Raw genomic sequence first — 18,737 nt, forward strand, 5'->3', positions numbered from 1 at the left:
AAACTCTTCTTCTTAAAGAAAAAAAGGGGGGGGGAAGAAAAGTGGACAGAAGTCTCCCTTCTTTCTCCACAAATGCACCCAAACCTACTTTCACTAGTCCCTTGGCCTGGGTATCTCTCCTCTGTTGCCCCTCGCGTGTTTGCAAGGGGCACCAACCCTCTTGCTTCCCTGGGGTTTTCAGGTGAGTCCACAACAGCCGAAAGCTATTTCCTGCATTAAACTCAGCCATAATGTTGTCGTCCCGACTTTCACCCCCATGTAACAGACTTTTAGGTTGCCTTTCAAAATATAAACACCTTTCAAAGACAGCTTACAGAGTACAGGTCAAACAAATGAGTCAAACCAAGTTTAGTTTGAACTGGCAGCTGCTTTATGGCCCAACACCTGCCTGTTTTGTCTTGGGTTGACCCAGGTGAGATCTTAAACTAGATCATTTAGATTAGATCACCACCAACACTTCCTTAGGTATTGGGACATGGTTCTATGAATGTGGTTCAACAACATCTGGATGGCCACAGAGGATCCGCAGCCTTGAGGGAGGCCAATAAGGTGTGGCCATCCAAGATGTTGTCGGATCACATTCATAGAATCATAGAGTTGTAAGGGACCCCAAGGGTCATCTAGCCCAACCCCCTGCCATGCAGGAATCTCAGCTAAAGCATCCATGACAGGTGGCCATCCAACCTCTGCTTTAAAACCTCAAATGAAGAAGAGCTCACAACCTCCTGAGACAGACCGTCCCACTGGCATCAGAAAGCTCTTCCTGATGTTTAGTCGGAATCTCCTTTCTTGTAACTTGAAGCCACCGATTCGAGTCCTACCACCAGAGCAGGAGAAAACAAGCTTGCTCCTTAATTCCCACCATCCCTGGCTATTGACCCTGCTGGCTGAGTCTGATGGGTGCTGGAGATCAACAACCTCTGGAGGACCATAGGTTAGCCACACCTGACCTACCTGGAGCCATTCTAGCACACAACACCTTGGTCCTCCCTGCTCCTTATTTGCAGTTACCCTACTGTTCTTTTGTATCACCTAATCTACTAATGATAGTCCAGGCATAGTGGATCTTGCTTGCCTGACCAGAGTCTTGCTAGGCAATCCCAGGGCGTGCCACTCCAGCCCTATGATTTACTGGTAATCTTTCTGTTGCTTTCTTTTATTTGGGTCAGAATTCCCCAGTGCATAGTGTTCTTGATCGTCTTGGTTGACCACAAACTTGACATGAGCCAACAGTGTGACGCGGCAGCTAAAAAAGCCAATGCAATTCTGGCCTGCATCAATAGGAGTATAGCATCTAGATCAAGGGAAATAATAGTGCCACTGTATTCTGCTCTGGTCAGACCTCACCTGGAGTACTGTGTCCAGTTCTGGGCACCACAGTTCAAGAAGGACACTGACAAACTGGAACGTGTCCAGAGGAGGGCAACCAAAATGGTCAAAGGCCTGGAAACGATGCCTTATGAGGAACGGCTAAGGGAGCTGGGCATGTTTAGCCTGGAGAAGAGGAGGTTAAGGGGTGATATGATAGCCATGTTCAAATATATAAAAGGATGTCACGTAGAGGAGGGAGAAAGGTTGTTTTCTGCTGCTGCAGAGAAGCGGACACGGAGCAATGGCTCCAAACTACAAGAAAGAAGATTCCACCTAAACATTAGGAAGAACTTCCTGACAGTAAGAGCTGTTCGACAGTGGAATTTGCTGCCAAGGAGTGTGGTGGAGTCTCCTTCTTTGGAGGTCTTTAAGCAGAGGCTTGACAGCCATATGTCAGGAGTGCTCTGATGGTGTTTCCTGCTTGGCAGGGGGTTGGACTCGATGACCCTTGTGGTCTCTTCCAACTCTATGATTCTATGATTCTAACCATGAGTGGGAGAGTGCTCTGTGCAATGCTTTTTTTAATGACTTGCTTCTTTGTGAAACAGGAAGCCCAGTGCCCTGGAAAGGAAAGAGATGCGGGAGAACCAAATCAAGCTAGCAGTGACCAAAAAGCACCTGGCCGAGCTGTACTGCATCCTCATCCTCGGGCTGGGAATGTCCGATCAGCATCACATGGCTTGTGGGAAGTAAGGAAATGGCTGCGCCCAGGAAATGCTTTTCTGTAATGCCATCTGCTCTTCGCAGCAGATGTCTAGGGAATAAAACAGAAGAAGTGGGAACTTGGATTTCTGAGTGGGTTGTCAAAACCCAATGCCCTTTGAGAGTCCTTTATGGAAACTGAAGGGGGACGTGCCGCCTGATTCTTAGCGTTTTCACCAGGAAGCAAATCCCAGAGAGTTCAGTGGGGAAGGGTTGTAGCTCATCTGGAGAGCACCTACTTTGCATGCAAAATGTTCCTGGCATGGGAAGGGCTCTTGTGAAATCCTGGAGAATAGCTGCCAATTAAAGTAGGACAGCTCCTGCCAACCTAGCAGTTCGAAAGCACACCAAAGTGCAAGTAGATAAATAGGTACCGCTCCAGCAGGAAGGTAAATGGCATTTCCGTGCACTGCTCTGGTTTTGCCAGAAGTGGCTTAGTCATGCTGGCCACATGACCCGGAAGCTGTCTGCGGACAAACACATGCTCCCTTGGCCTATAGAGTGAGATGAGTGCTGCAACCCCAGAGTCGTCTGTGACTGGACTTAACTGTCAGGAGTACTTTTACTTTTACCTTAAAGCAGGACATGCTGATAGCTCAGTTGTGGGTAGAGTTGTGGGTTCAAATTGGGCCAAAGTTTTCTGCATTGCAGGAGATTGGACAAGATGATCCTCATGGTCCCTTCCTATAATTCTATGATTCTGTAGTCTAGATGAGCCAATGGTCTAACTCAGTAGAAGGCTTGGCTTGCTTTCAAGTAAGGATGCATAACTTCCAGGTAAACCTGCACTCAGGGAATCTGTGCAAGGTCTTAAGCAAAAATTATTGGGGCCGTAAGGTCCAAATGAACTCAGTGGGACACATTCCAAAATAACATCAGTTAGGATCACAGGCTAAAATTCTCATCATTTTTCCTTAGAAGTCACCAAAATCAGCAGTCATAGCCTCTGGGTGAATGTGTTCAGGATCTGGTGGCATGCAAATAGCTGTTGCAACTTAACAAAACTCATTACATTATTTGCTATCAGATTTCTGTGATTAGGGCTACCACTGTCGGCTGCCTTATCGCAATGCCTTGCCAGAGAGTTTTGGGCTTGGCAATGGTGTGTTGGTAGACTGCACAAATCTGGCAATGTGCTTCCGTGGTAACTAATTTTTAGGCACTCTTACTCTTCTGAATAGCTAGGAAATACTTGGAAGGGGGGGGCATGCCTTTATTCCCACGCTCCTAGCAAAGGATGATCCCTAGCTGCTGCTGGCAGTTTGAGTAATTTTGGAGAGAGAGACCTGAGTCTTAACATTTAGGCTGCTGGCTATTTCACCTGGAGATCTGATGTGCGAGCAGCGGACTTTCCCCCATCTATGCTCAATGTGTACATTTGTAAAGAAGGGCAAATACTACATGACTGAAGTTCTGGCAATTGCTTCCAAAGGAAATGAAACTTGAGCAAGCTCTGTGCCTCTGGAATGTCTCAACACGCAAAGAAGTGGGATGAATGTCACAGTATGAAGGGGAGGGGCAAGTACTTTAAAAAAAAAATATTTTAAATACTTGGGCCAAATCCCTTGCGATGACTGCCACCTTACAAAGCCCATGAAAACACAGCAGCCCCTACTACATCTTTCCCAGCACTGCTTTCACTCCCATTAAGGTTGCCATCTCCGGGAAGAAAAACCAGTGTGGCCTGCTCTTGCGAGTTTAGCAGATATTTTCTACACAGGACTCAGCAAACAAGGCTTTTCATGCTATGGAGACAAAGACAATCTCCTTCTGCTTGCTGCAGATTCAGTTTCTGTTAAAAGCACCGCTACACAATTTTGTTCAGAAGGCAATAAGACAGCTCCCAAACCAAAGCCTGCCAGTCTTACCAGTTGCTCTAGAGCAGGGGCATTCAGGCTTCAAGCTTGCTGGATCCATTTTGTAGGTTTTGTTTGCAAGAACCTGAAGTTATACCAACAAGGACCAGGTACAAAGGGCATGTGTTGACATCTGTCTTTCTCAAGAAACAATGGAGTGTCGGGAGGTGAAGTCAAACCACTTTGTTAGCAGCACCAAGTGACCTCCCCAGGGCACAAGCCTGGGGCTGCCCAGACGACAAGACACTGCCCCCTCTTGGTCTCGTTGATGTGGTCTAAAGGAAAGCAGAGCAAGACGTTTGGCACCAGCTTGGCTGCAGGAGTTGCTGGAAGGCACCATTCAATCGCCTTAGGGACTTCACTCTGGATTTGTGTAGGGTTTACTCCTGAAGATCAGAGTTTTCCTTCTCACAGATAGCTTACAGTTAAAATTAAGGAACAGGGTGCCTCTGAGCCAAGGGATTTGACCTGAGCTCATAGTTCTTTCCCCCCAAACCCATTCCTGCTTAGCTTTGTTCATTTCTGCAGCCTGATTTAGGTTGCAAAAAGGGAGTCTCACAGCAAGCTACCCACATATTTGCCTTCTGCTCAGGCCTGTCCTAGAGAGTTCCCCTTCTTATGTTCTCTAGCCACCCTTCTCTTGACCCCAGCCTGGGGTTCCAATCTCTTCAGCTGGCCTCTGTTGCTGTTGACAGCAGCTTGATCAGTAGGCATTACCAGGTGGTCCTCTTGTGTTGTGAGCAGCTTAATCTGCTGGTTTCTGCTGTTAAAGGTGCGGGTGCAAGTCAGGCTGATCCCTCACTGCCTCCAGGCTGCTAATAACACTAATGGTGGTGGAAAGAGGACTGGAGAGAAGGGCTGGTACTGGGGAGAAGAGCTTGCATGCTTGAGCCTTGCCCGCTTTGAATCACTCACTCTCACTAGCTTTCTTCCAGTATGGGGCTTCGAAGGGCAAGAAAAAGCCCCCAAACTCTTATAATGACATGCAAAGCACAGGTCCACCTTGGCAGGTCATTTCTTTGACGTGTTTATGAGTCGAGTTTATTTCTCCTGCACCAGCTCGGGCATCCTTTCTTTGAGCTTTGTGATGGTGCAGAGCAAGAGAAACAAACAGCGGCAGCTTTATTTCAGATTGGTCACACTCCCCAAAGCTTGCATGGCTGTTTTGTTGTTGGCAGGAAGCTCATGCTCGGCGTTCAGAACCAAAGCCGCGTTTATTCAGCGCGGAAGTCCCCATGGGGATTTGCCTTCCTGTTTAGCTGGACGTGACCTGCTGCGAGCGCCTGCTGGCCTGTGCTTTTTCAGAAAGCCCACGAGACTGCCAGAACGGAGAGAGGAGAAGTTGTCTCGGCAGCTTTAGGAGAGCACCCTTAAAGACGCGCAGACTCCCAGCCGGAAGGTGAAGGCTGCCGGGGAGCACATTGCCCTGGAATGAGCTTTTACTGATATGATTCCAGGGTGAAGCAGCAGCACTCAGCCAAATTAACTTGCAGGAAGAATTCCAGCGAGGCCTTAGCTGGGGTTAGCAGACTTGGCAGGAACACAGAGTCCCCATGTACCATGTTTTACAATCTCTTCTGAATCAGTGTGTTCCTGTGGAATCAAGAGTTTTGCTCCCACCCCCGTCCCCATCCTAGGGTTAGGATTTGAGTGAGGCTTGGGCACTTGAACCTTGGAGGGCCTCATAGGGTAGAGCAGGCAGAGGCACATCTGCTGAGGTGCGTGGAGCAAGAAAATGCCCCAGCGCTCATTGAGGCATCTGGCTTGCAGCTGCTTTGGTCCATGAAAGGTTTGGGAAGGTTACAGACAACCTGTGCTGCCTCAGAGCTGGCTGTGCACAGAGTGAAAACCAAGCAGACAGCGCTGGCTTCCGGGTCGTAGGAAGCTGCTTCAAAGGAGATCCATTTGACCATCATGCCCACCTGTTATCTACTCTGACTGGTAGTGGCTCTTTGAGATCTCAAGCCTTTCCACCTCACCTGCTACGATTAGACCCCTTTCAACTTGATATACCTGGGACTGAACCTGGGACCTTCTTCATTCAGAACACCTGCTGCACCCTTGTGCTACGATCCCAACAGCTGCTCAACCCTGCCAACCTCAGGCACCACCCATAATTTTTAAGGGTGCCTGCAATCCCTTAAAAGCAGCATGGCACCTTGGTATTATTTGTGTTCCCCCTCCCTGGGCCGCCTAGCCTGCCAAAGGACTCCCCTTGTGTGGAGAACAGGATATTCAACACCTCACCTCACCTAAAATAGCTTCTTTTTCCTTCCCACATTTTTCTTTCTTTCTTTCTGGCCTTGTGTTGAAGTGCCAAACCCGAAACAAGGGACACGCCCTGACTTTGAGCTTTGTTCTCCTGCATGTGCATGCACTTTGCATTTTCAGGAAACTGTGTAAAAAAAGAATTTATTTCAAAATAGTACAACGGGTGTAGTCGGAAGGTTCTTTTTTATTGTAAATAAAATCATTTTTCTTTTTTTCTATTTCTTTTCTTTCTTCTATATTCTTTTGTATATTTATAATTTGTAATGTCTGAAATGTAATGTTTTATATTGTATGTATTTTAAGTTTTTTCTATAATAAAGGTTGAAATTAAAACAAACAAACAAAGAAAACAAACACAGAAGGCATCATGTCCCGGGTTCAGTTCGTTGCATCTGCAGCCAATTGATACGAGGCCGCTGGGCTGCCAGCACACCTGAGACACAGGAGAGCCGCTGCCTTCTGCTTCTGCAGCAGCAAAATCTGTGATCTTGGGCGGTGCCTTGCCTGCACAGCTGCAGGTTCAGCAGCGTCCTGTCAGCCATCCTCGTTGCTTGGGGCACAGGGAGTTATTTTCCCTCTTCTTGTCGATTCGGCAGGGTGAGCCGCACCAACTCCGTGGTTAATTGTAGGCTGAGTACAGTCGGTGGCCCAGCCCAAAAATGCTGTGCTTGCAAGAGTCAGCATGACAAAATTGTTCAGTGACCCAACCAGAAAGCCTGGCTCTGAATTCCAAGTATTGCAAACACACACACACACACACACACACACACACACCCCACCCCCTCCCAATTCAGCTGCAGGGGTAGAGTGAAAATAAATACAGGATGCCACCTTTGCATTCTGTACCCTAGATACTTGCGTGTTGGGCAGAAATTCAGAGCTGGAGCTTCCCCCATTGCTGCATTTTTTCATGTCAGGAAAAGCCAAATGACTTGGGATTTTTCAGCATCTTGAACAGGGCCCAGAAAACAACTGGCAGCCAGGAGGCTGAGAAAGGCTGCTTACCTGGTGGTTAATTTTTAAGGAATATAAGTAGACAGCACCAGGACCATATTATGAAGATCCTTATCTGCCCCTGGTCAAAAGAGCCTTGAATTCCACTGTCAAGAAAAGAAAGAAAGAAAGAAAGAAAGAAAGAAAGAAAGAAAGAAAAAGAAAGAAGGGCTGAGCATAGAGATGCCCAACTGTTTCACAAACCACCTGCAGGCAACCTGAAGGGAGCTTTGGAATCTCTGCCGTAGAGAACTTTAGCACACGTCTGAAAATGTGAAATATAAGGAACCGTATTGCTGGGGAAGGTCCATAGCTGCTGACTGCTAGAGCCAATCCTGAGGGTGGCAACACGAGAAAGGGGCCTTTTCTGCCCTGGCTCCCCATTTGGGGACTGCTCCACCCAGGAAAGCTCGCTTGGCGCCTTCGTTACATCACTTTAGGCACCAGGCAAAACCTTTCCTCTATAACCAGGCCTTTGGCTAATTAAACAATCTGTGGTCTTTTAAAGGGGGGGGGGTATTGTTTTGTTATTATGTTACATATTTTTGTGTTTTTATATTGTGAACCACCTTCTGATCTTACGATGAAGGGCAGTATATAAAATTAAACAAAATAAATAAATAAATTTAGAGCGGCCTATCCTGGCTGGGGCTGAGTTTTAGTCCAGAGTTGAGGGCCCCCAGGTTAGGAAAGTTAAGCCTAAAGCAGGGGTGCCCAAACTTTTTTCAAAGAGGGCCAGATTTGATGAAGTGAACGTGTGTGAGGACCAAAGTTGTTGAGTTTTTTAAAGGATTTTACTCCAGGAGATAAACTGCTACAGGGGCCGGATTAAACCGACCGGCGGGCCAGATTAGCCCCCCCCCCGAAACGGACCCTGAAGGGCTCCTTAGTCAAACTGACTAAGTCACTAGCCCTTTGGGGCCTAAGAGCGATATATGTAATCTTCAGAGACATCTCTTGTCATAAAATGACAACATCGTCCCCCAAAACAACATTTCACAGAAGCCCAACTTTCTCTCCAAGGATAAAAGGGCCCAGAGAGAGAAATTCAGCTTCAGCCCTAGAGGGGAAAATGCACACAAACACACTCTACTCTTTTCTGGAGGGTGTCATCCTGGCCCCCCCCCACCTGTGTGATTCCCAATCTTTGTGTGTGCAGAGCCAAAGTGTGGTGAAAATCTTGGAACAAGGCAGAGGTGAAGTTGCAGAGGGGCCCTTAGATGGTATTTGCAGAGGACCTTGACATTTTTTTAACGGGTTTTGTCGATTTCCTTCTCCTTTTCCTTTGTTAGTGCCTGATACATTGAGGAAGGAACCAGGCATATCTGGCTCAGGGACAGGGTTAGGTAATATTTATTGCTGCCAGTTTCCTCTGGGGCAAATTTACTTAGGGGGAGATGAAGGATCTGCATTTTGTTCTCGCAGCTGTGTATATTAAATACACATGTTTAGTCAAATTTAGAGATCTTCCATAAGCCAGGAGGACGCTCTTGGTTTGAGACTGGGAGAGCGGCTAAAATAGGCAAATGATTTGGGAATGCCAACTTGACGGAGCTAAAAAAACCTCAAAACCTGGCCAGCTTCACTGCCATTAACACCAGTTTGATTTATAGCTGAAGCTTTCCATGGAATGGGACTAAAGTACAATTGCCTCTTAGTGCAATGTGTTCTATGTGGGGCTTTCCTGGAGTTCTGACTGGTGCAAAATGCTACAGCTAGACTTGATGGGATCGGATGACCACAGCCATGTAACATCATTGCTTAAAAGCTTGTACATATGATACCATGCCTAGTTCAAGGTTCATGCATTAATTTAAAGGTAAAGGGACCCCTGGCCATTAGGTCCAGTTGTGGCCGACTCTGGGGTTGTGGCGCTCATCATGCTTTATTGGCCAAGGGAGCCGCCGTACAGCTTCCGGGTCATGTGGCCAGTATGACTAAGCTGCTTCTGCCGAACCAGAGCAGCGTATGGAAACACCGTTTACCTTCCTCCTGAAGCGGTACCTATTTATCTACTTGCACTTTGATGTGCTTTCAAACTGCTAGGTTGGCAGGAGCTGGGACCGAGCAACGGGAGCTCACCCCGTTGCGGGGATTCGAACCACCAACCTTCTGATCGGCAAGTCCTAGGCTCTGTGGTTTAACCCACAGCGCCACCCGTGTCCCTGCATTAATTTACAAAGCCCTTAAAAAATTGGATCCAGAATATCATAAGGATTGGTGAATCCCTTACATCCCAGCCTGATCACTGAGATCTTAAGGGAGTCTCTGTTGGTGGTGCTCCATGGCTCAGCTTACATGGCTTACATTGCTGAAGCCTGAAATTCCCTCCCAACTGAGATTAAACAAGGACCCTCCATGCTGAATAATTCCTGGATGCCAAGATCCAGGTTTGGGGCAAATACTTAGTACGCCTTCTGCGTTGCTTCCAAATTTCCTCACTACCCCCCAGCATAGGAGAAGTCCACATGTTCAGCAAAGTAAAAACTGGTTTACTTACAAACTCTCTAAAGGTTGTATTCATGTGCTTCAGACCTTGAAACAAAGACAGTAACAAAGTGGTAAGGGTTCCCAGATTATCGGTATAGGAACTCAAGAATGGCTGGTGAGAGCCATGTGGCTGAGTTGGAGCAGCAAGCTCAAACTTCTTCACACGCTGAGCATCTCAGGTAGAGTTAGGGAGGGATGGGGACAATAGGCTTGATTACCTATTTCCTCCCAAGGTAAAGGAAATAAGCCTGCAGGACAGCTTACTCTATTGTATTAACCCCTTCATGCATTAATTAGAGTTAAGCATGTCAGTTATATGGGAATAGTTGTCCCACAACTTTCTTATTTCAGCCAGCATTTTAAGGTAGTGTTCTGATTTTATGTTGATTTTTAATTGTTCTTATTCTCTGTATGGTTAGATGTTTTTTTCTTTTCCCCAAACCATTTTATTTACCCTACTTAGAAATTCTGACTATTAAGTATTATGTAAATATCTGAAATAAAGCAAACAAACCCACTTCCCCAAAAGATTGTGTTGTTGTTGTTTTTTTGCAATAAAGAAGTGGGGGGAAATGCACTGGGAATCATGAGATAACGCTTGCTTTGATGCAACATTGTCTAACCTCCCTGCAAACAAATCAGGATGAATGTGTTCAACAGGTGGTCTGAAACTGCATTTGTGCGCCTCCTGTCATTTGGGCAAGAGGAAACTGCAGACTGGGAGCCCCCACTTCCAAAAGCCATGATCTTGGTAGTTTCATTGGGGCATGGGAATGAATTTTACCTGCCAGCGTTTGGTCTTGATTCTGTTTCTTGGTCACGCTAGACTGTGACAGAATGTCGAAGAAACTCCCTTTTATTTAGGAAGATGTTTATGGAGTACTTTCTCTGTTGCTGTCTGTGGATTTATTCTTCTCTTCCACATTTTAGGAGGAAAATATCAACAACACAGAAAGACAGGGATTTCTTTGAGGTAAGAGCGGTTGCCTGGAGGAACAGAGCAGCTAAGGGTTGTCTCATCTTTCAGATAAGCTGCAACAATCACCTCCATTTTTATTTTTATTGTATTTTTGCATTTAGTGTTTGTACAACTTCTCCTCCTATGTGGCTTTTGTGACGTTCAGACAGAAGAACCTCAAGGAAATCCAGCAGGAAGTTGGCCGGCTGCTCCGCTCAAACATATTCAATCCTGCTCTGAGAGAGACAGCTAAACCCAAGGAGTTGAAAACAGACGTGACCAAGGAGGTGAAGAAAGTCACTTTCCGCTATCGCAAGTATGGCCTCATTTTCTCTCTTCTCCCCTCCCCTCCATTATTGGATGCATTGCAGATATTTATATCGGGGGTGGGGAATATTTTTTTTAGCCCAAAGTCCTGCCAAGGCCATATGCCAGAAGTGGCTGGAGCCTGCAGTAGGTTACATTCCAACCATACAAAAGTCAGAATTTTCTGCACTCCATCCAGGTGAACAAGAGGCATTATTGTAGTTGTAGGGCACATTCCAGCCTGAAGATCATAGAATCATAGAATTGTAGAGTTGAAGGGACCCAAGGGTCATCTAGTCCAACCCTCTGCAATGCAGGCATCTCAGCCAAAGCATCCACGGCAGATGACTCTCCAACTTCTGCTTATACACCTCCAAGCAAGGAGGGTCCACAACCTCCTGAAAGAGACTGTTCCACTGTTGCACAGTGGGAGCCAGTGTGGTGTAGTGGTTAAGAGCGGTGGACTCATAATCTGGTGAACCGGGTTCGCGTCTCCGCTCCTCCACATGCAGCTGCTGGGTGACCTTGGGCCAGTCACACTTCTCTGAAGTCTCTCAGCCCCACTCACCACGCAGAGTGTTTGTTGTGGAGGAGGAAGGGAAAGGAGAATGTTAGCCGCTTTGAGACTCCTCAGGGTAGTGATAAAGCGGGATATCAAATCCAAACTCTTCTTCTTCTTCCCATCGGAAAGTTCTTCCTGGTGTTTAGTCGGAATCTCCTTTCTTGTAACTTGAATCCATTGGGTCAAGTCCTTTGCTTCAGAGCAGGAGAAAACAAACTTGCTCCATCTTCTATGACAGCCCTTGAGATATTTGAAGATGGCTATTGTATCTCATCTATTCACATACTTTCCCATTGGTCATTCATTCATCCCATGTTTTTCAATGCATTTCCTTGTCACTTTCCTAATTGCAAAAAAAAATAATTTAAAAAAATCCATATTTTTTAGTAGATTTATTTCCCTGAGGCAATAGAGCACTTTAATCCATTTTAATTCTGCAAATCTAAATTTCCAGTATGTGATTGAATTCTGCACCCCCAAAGCCTGCAAAATGCTGTCAGTCGGGAGGTACGCTGTATGATGTCACCTTTAACTTGGACACCTTTCCCTTATTCATTTTTTATTTTATTTTTTAAATTATTTCTTAAAGGAGCACCGATGTAAGGCAGCCAGCCATCCGAAGCGTCATGGACCAGCGATCGCCGGTGCTGAGCACCTTGCTGCCGATGCCTAAAGACAGCGCTCAGTACCTTTTCCAGGACCATTACCTCCATGCTGGCAGAAGTCAGCCAGCCTACATTCCTGAAGAGCTGCCACCCTTTTCCTCTGTCGTGCCAGAACCCAAGTAAGGAATGCAGGGCTTTTCTACGCAATACGTGACCACAAAATCTAACAGGGAGCAGTGGCCTCTCTCACAAATATATCTGAGTTACTCATAGTTTTGAGCCTATTTGAATGTGCTCTAAATGTATTGGGTGCATCTGCCTTGTTTGTGCATGTGATGGCCATGGGGAAAGCAAAAGGACATTGAAGACCCTGCTAGAGCAAAAGAGAGGAAAGCTAGCAGAATAGAATCCAATGAATGCTTAACCATTGAGTTTTGATGAGAATGGCTTGACCTCACCCCAAAAGGCACACTCCTCCATTGTCTCCCGAGACAGACGGATGCCAACAAATTCAGGCCAATGGACTACGTTGGTTTTGGTGACATGCATCCTGTCTGTCTGTTTTGTCCACCTGGCAACAATTCCGTCTGCTTTCCCCCAAAAGCAGAAAATTGGGAGAAGGGGACTCCAGCTACCAGACTCTCCCATCTTTATCTCTTTGTTTCTTATCCTGCCCGTTCTCCAAGGAGCACAAGGCAGCCTACCTGGTTCTCCAGACACCCATTTTATTCTCAGAAATCGTATCGTAAAACCTTTATTGGCATCACATACAACATCCAAAGCAAATCAATACAGAATTACCACTTCCCCAGTGGCACAAAACATTTGCTAAAAGAAAGGAGGCAGAGCAGTCTATCGTCACATCTCTTGGTCTCCAGGGAGATCAGACGTCTGCAGTGTATTTCGACAACAAAAAACCAAATAGAGATATTTAGCCACTAACTTGGTGAGCTCCTGATCATTCCCCAGTAATAGAAAATGTATGACCTCTGACTCTGGTTTCCATTTGGGGATACAGAGTTGATATAGAAATTGCTGGCAGAGATCAGCATATAGTTTACAACTGAAAACAATTTGTGTAAGGGTTTCCACCAGGTGGTCTTCACATGGGCAAGTTCTTTCACCTTCCACCCTGCCTGAGAACCTTCCCCAAAGGAGATCTGATGGATTTGAATCAAACCTGGCCAGCGAAAATGCCCTTCTTTCTTGAGGGTTAAGCAGAAATTCAAGGTAATTATGGTTAGAAACTTCTCAGAAATCACCCGCGAGGGAGAACCGAGGGCCAAACTAGACCTTAGCTGTATCCTTAAGTGCAGTCTTTTAATTATTATTTTAAATGCAAACTGTTTTGAAAAACAAACTTGCATTTCAGGGCACAGATACGGAGCTCAGGTACTGCCTATTTTGGCCTTGTGAGGTGATGATTGCTACAAGGTCACATGGTGAGCTTCATAGCCAAGATGGGCATTTGGACCTTGGACTCCCCAGTCCCGGTATAGCACCCAAACCACTTTGCCATGGTGTTAAGTGGTGGAGTGTAACCTCTACGCTCTAGCTCAGCCAGTGCAGTTTCCTTAGCCCAGGTGTAACAGGTGGGCATCCACTCAACAACCTGGCTGCACTCTTCTTCTCCGGCAGGATCGGCATCATTGGATGCCCACGCCACAGATTTATCCCTCATACGCTTCAGCCTATCGGAACGCAGGATGCTGAGAACGAGGATGACGAAAGCATGAGATCGGAGACCAGCATCTCTCCAGCTGTTTCCCAGGAGCTGAATGTCTCTCCCAAGGTCCCTCAAGGCAGCGCGAGCCTCCAGTCCGTGGTGGGTTCAAGGGCTACCACTGAAGCAGATTACGTTGAGAATCACTAGCAGCATACGCTAGACATTAGGGATAATTTTTGTTCGTTTAATTAAACTCTTTTGAAACGTTTGCTGAAACGTTTGCCGTTTGAATTGTATCCCTTGTGTGCTCCAGCCTGCAGGGAGAGTATAGCAAAGCCAGGCTACACTTTCCACTTTGCCAAGCTCCCAGGACAATACAGTATTCGGTGCATTAAAAAAATAAAATAAAATAAGACCATTAAAGCAAGTTAAAACTGTCTGTGTTACAACCAGAATAGAGTTTTTTTGAAACTAGACATAGTACACTTTCAGGTATTAAACACCTCCAAAACCCTGGTGGAACAGGTAGGTTTCCTAAAATGGGAATCTGTAAAGGTGGAGAAGGCTTTTTCCCAAATCCTCACTACAGAGCCCTCCCTAAGGCTTTGGTGCATCAACTGGAAGTTCCTGCTGCACAGGCCTAGCGCACTGTGCTTGTTCACATCCTCTGCTGGTGGCCTGCTGTGGGTGGCGATTTGGCAGTCTCGGACATTATCTTCAGTACCTGCTCCATCCCTGTGGAATGTTTATTAGTGAGCCCTATTAGTTGTTGTTTTTTTAAATGCATTGTATGCTGATCTTTAATTTGCAATTTTAAAATTTTCCTTACCCACACACCATCCTACTGCATTCCTCAAACAATCTAGGACTACTGGGAGCAAACTGGGATTCTCAAGGTCAGGGGTGGACATTTAACTTGATGAGCTTCCTGAAACTGATCCAGGAGTCCAGGCAGAATGGGACAGATGTTAACATCTGCAACTGGCAAGCAACACGAAGGCTTTAAATTGGCCAGGGCCTTGTAAATACTAGGAGCCAGGCATTCTGCCTTTGCAAGGTCAACGGAACAGGACCTACTGTTCTTTAGACTACAGCTTCCCACTGCTTCCAGTGTCTCTATACCCTCCATGGATTGGTGTGGATACAGCAGCCCACAGACAAGAGTGGGAGTGCTTGCATTGCATTGGAAGTGCTTGTCTTAAAGCCAGTTTGGTCCCCATAAAGTCAGGGCTGGGTGCAATATATCTTGCTGAGAAACAAGTCTGTTCCATCAAAGGAACATTCAGAAATCTCTTAGCATGGGTTAGAAAGCAGGAAAAGAGCCTCTTTTGGGGCCAATTCATATATGCCCTTGCATCACTGCATGACAAGCTACGACAAGGTCTTCTGCAGACCTATTAAAGGTGCAAGAGCCCCATTTTCTTTTGCAGCCGACCACCCTATATTTGTGCCCTGCAGCAGAGAAGGGGAGGGATTGACCTTGGGTTCTAATTTCCAGATTGGCAGATGGGTGCTTCTCCTGCGTGCAATTTTTTTTTTTTGCATGGTCCATGTGACATTCTGGCTTCAAAACCCCAGCCCGTATTCCCCCCACCCCCAATAACTGGATCCAGATTTACCTTTTGGGCGGAAATGTGATCAATGTCCCATTTGTGATATGTTTACCATATTAAGCCCATCCTTGGAAGCACCCCAAGATTCGTATCACTAGGGATGTGTGCTTTAAATTAAGTGGTGGAAGAAGATTGGAAGAAATTTAAATATTATTTACAGAAACATTGTAAAATTATTCAATGTTAAAATGATGTTGGATTGAAAAGAAGTGGTCTTAGCAATAAGGTTAAAAGGAATATGTAAAAAGGGATTGATACTAGATGAAAATTCGAAATTATAATATGTGAAGACAAAGAATTAAGAGAAAATAGAGAGGGTATGGATTTGCTGAATTAAATATTTGAATTGGAATACAAAAGAGGGAGATGCGAGGAAGTCATGAAAATAAGTAAATGAACTGTAAATTATTGAAAGAGGGATTTGTTTTTTAATTGCTTTTGTTTTTTTAGTGTTTGTATTTTTTGTGTTTTCTTTTTATTATTTCTGTAATCTTTTTTGTGGAAACTTTAATAAATATTACTTTTTTTAAAAAAATTAAGTATTGTTGGAAATAATGCACGTGCACATGTGCAAAGACCCATAATGAGAATGTGGACACCTCGTTTTTTTAAAAGAAAAACAACATAGAAACCCTAGGACCTGCCAGTTTGCTCTAAACTAAATAATCAACATTTGGATGCACAACAATGCACACAATGGAAAGGCTGGGTGGGGCTGGAATAATGAGCCACACTTTTTATTATTCCCAGCTGCAACATGTCATTAGCAAGAGTGGATATTTCTCCCTGACTCCTGGGCAAAACAGCAGGGGGGACTGGCATATAATAAGCCTGTACAAAGAGAGCTTTCCTCCTGACTCACTTTCTCGTCTTAGAAAGATGATTCACCCTCATATGGAACCAGACCTCAGCAAGTTGCGTGCCTCCACAAGCATGACACGCCTGCCTTGGGAGCTAAAACTACACATCTCTGGAGATAGGATAAAAGAACCTCTTTTGTCATTCAGCAAAGCTTCAGCTCAGCTGGGGAATCTTGATGAACAGCACGCCAAAGATGGCCTGGTACACGCTAATCCTTGCTTCTCCACGAGGGATTTGGAGCAGCCTCTCCAGCACTGCCCATGGCCTGGGCTGGCACAAATGTGGGGTGGTTGTAGGGAAAGGCACATAAGTCATTCCATACCAGGAAGGGTGGTTAAGTTAAAAGTTGCCAGCTTCCTGTTAGCTGCAAGGGCAAAGGACGTGTTTAGCAAAACACTTCACTGCTGTACTTTGGGAGTTTGGTGTGAAAAGTTGCACTTGAGCATATTCTGTTCTGATTTGTCCACCCCACCCCCCAATTTTGACAAGATTCTGCCAGCCTTTCCCGACCTGGTTCCCTCCAGATGTTTTGGACCGGAAAAAGCCACTTCAAGCTCCATCTAGTTCAGCCTCCTGGTCCCACAATCGTCAACAAGATGCTAAGAGCCACTGAGAGCCTTGGATTTATCCATTATTTTATTTTATTTTTTATTAGTTTTTTAACACAATTATTAAACATACTTTTATATCTTATACAATTTTTTGACTTCCATCAATCACATCTGAAAATTTTCCAATCTTTTCACTTAATATACATTTCTTACTTTCACTATTACATTTAAATCTCATAACTTCTTTCTCTTCTTTGCAATATTTCATATGTTTCTCCTTAGAAAACTTCTTGTAATCCTACTAGTGTAATTTGTTGATGACAGTTGCTCTTAAAATAGTTCATATATTTCTTCCAATCATCTGTAAATCTCTGGTCCCATAGGTTTTATCCAATTCTGCATAGTCCATTAATTTTGTCTGCCATTCTTCTTTTGTTGGTATTTCTTCTTGCCTCCATTTCTGGGCCAACAATACTCTTGCCGCCGTTGTTGCATATAAGAACAATTTAACATCCTGTCTATTAATATCCTCATTTATAATGCCAAGTAAAAATGCTTCTGGTTTCTTTAAAAATGTATATTTCAACATCTTTTTCATCTCATTATATATCATTTCCCAGAAGTTCTTTACTTTCTTACATTCCCACCACATATGATAAAATGTTCCTTCTTTTTCTTCACATTTCCAACATTTATTTTTTATCTTATACATTTTGGATCATTTCACAGGTGTAATATATCATCTATACATCATGAATTTACCCACTCTTTTAAAGCCATCCAACTTGGTAGTTTGTCACTGTTTCCTGTGGAAGTGAGTTCCATAGTTTAACAATCTGCTGTGTGAAGAAGTACTTTATTTCCCCGCTGTTCTGACTCTGCCTCGTTTGTTAGGTCCTTGTTTGTTTGCTTTGGTGTTTCCCCATTAAACTACACTACCTGTTACGTCCTGTTCTTCTTTCTTTTCAACATCTTGGCAGGCGAGGTTTTGCAGGCAAAAGTTGAGAAGTGACATGCAGACACAGGTGTCGGCAGAACCCAGACTGCAGTGCAGGTCTGCAATACCTTCTTCAGCTGTTCTCTTCAGCAGACGGCACAGCATTAAGAAAAGGTATTGTTTTGTAATTACAATACAGAGTTTAGAATGAGAAAAGAATAATGTTCTCATATGAGAAGAGTCCTTTGAAAGAGAGAAAAGCACGCTCTCCTCATTTTCAGATGACACATGAATGTGTTGCAAGAGGCATTGTTTTAGAAGAGGCAGCAATGCTTCTAGATACCAGTTGCTGGAAAACACAGGAGAAGAAAGAGCTCTTGTGCTCAGGTTCTGCTTATAGGCTTCTCATGGACGCAGCTCAGTTGGCAGAGCATGAGACTCTTGATTTCAGAGTTGTGGGTTTGAGCCCCACGTGGGGCAAAATATTCTTGCATTGCAGGAGGTTGGACTAGATGACCCTTGTGGTCCCTTCCAACTCTCTGATTTTGTGATCGGCCACTGCGAGGACAGGATGCTGGAATAGATGGGCCATTGGTGTGATCCAGCAGGCTCTTCTAAGGTTCATGCTTGCAATTTTTAAAGTATTTATTAAAAACATTTTTTTATAAGTGAACCACCTTCTGTGCAATCAACTGAAGGTATCAATGTGTTTTAACCGATTAATCAAACTGATTAAACATGATATGCTACTATGAAAACTGCCATTTTGATTATGTTATCCAGGCACAGGCAAACTCGGCCCTCCAGATGTTTTTGGCCAACAACTCCCATCATCCCTAGCTAGCAGGACCAGTGGTCAGAGATGATGGGAGTTGTAGTCCCAAAACATCTGGAGGGCCGAGTTTGCCTATGCCTGATATGCAGCTGCTCAACCTTCTCAATTTTCACAACCTTTTCGCTCCCGCCATATTGCAGGGGGTTGGACTAGATGTCCC

At 45.0% G+C, this 18,737-nt stretch overlaps 1 protein-coding gene across 1 annotated transcript in view; it reads left to right on the forward strand.

Annotated features, from left to right (window-relative positions):
* PPP1R36 (protein phosphatase 1 regulatory subunit 36) overlaps positions 1-14,048 on the forward strand; it is a gene marked incomplete at its 5' end in the record, with an annotated part of 78,933 nt that extends 64,885 nt beyond the window's left edge. The window contains 5 exons of the mRNA XM_079991194.1: positions 1,920-2,060; positions 10,614-10,656; positions 10,764-10,957; positions 12,099-12,293; positions 13,753-14,048. Coding sequence (XP_079847320.1) covers positions 1,920-2,060; positions 10,614-10,656; positions 10,764-10,957; positions 12,099-12,293; positions 13,753-13,987 — 808 coding nt within the window. The 3' untranslated portion in view covers positions 13,988-14,048. The remainder of the gene's footprint in view (positions 1-1,919; positions 2,061-10,613; positions 10,657-10,763; positions 10,958-12,098; positions 12,294-13,752) is intronic.
* Between the last annotated feature and the right edge of the window lie 4,689 nt (positions 14,049-18,737).

The sequence above is a fragment of the Podarcis cretensis genome (assembly GCF_951804945.1).
Source record: "Podarcis cretensis genome assembly, chromosome: 1".
NCBI classification, from domain to species: Eukaryota; Metazoa; Chordata; class Lepidosauria; order Squamata; family Lacertidae; genus Podarcis; species Podarcis cretensis.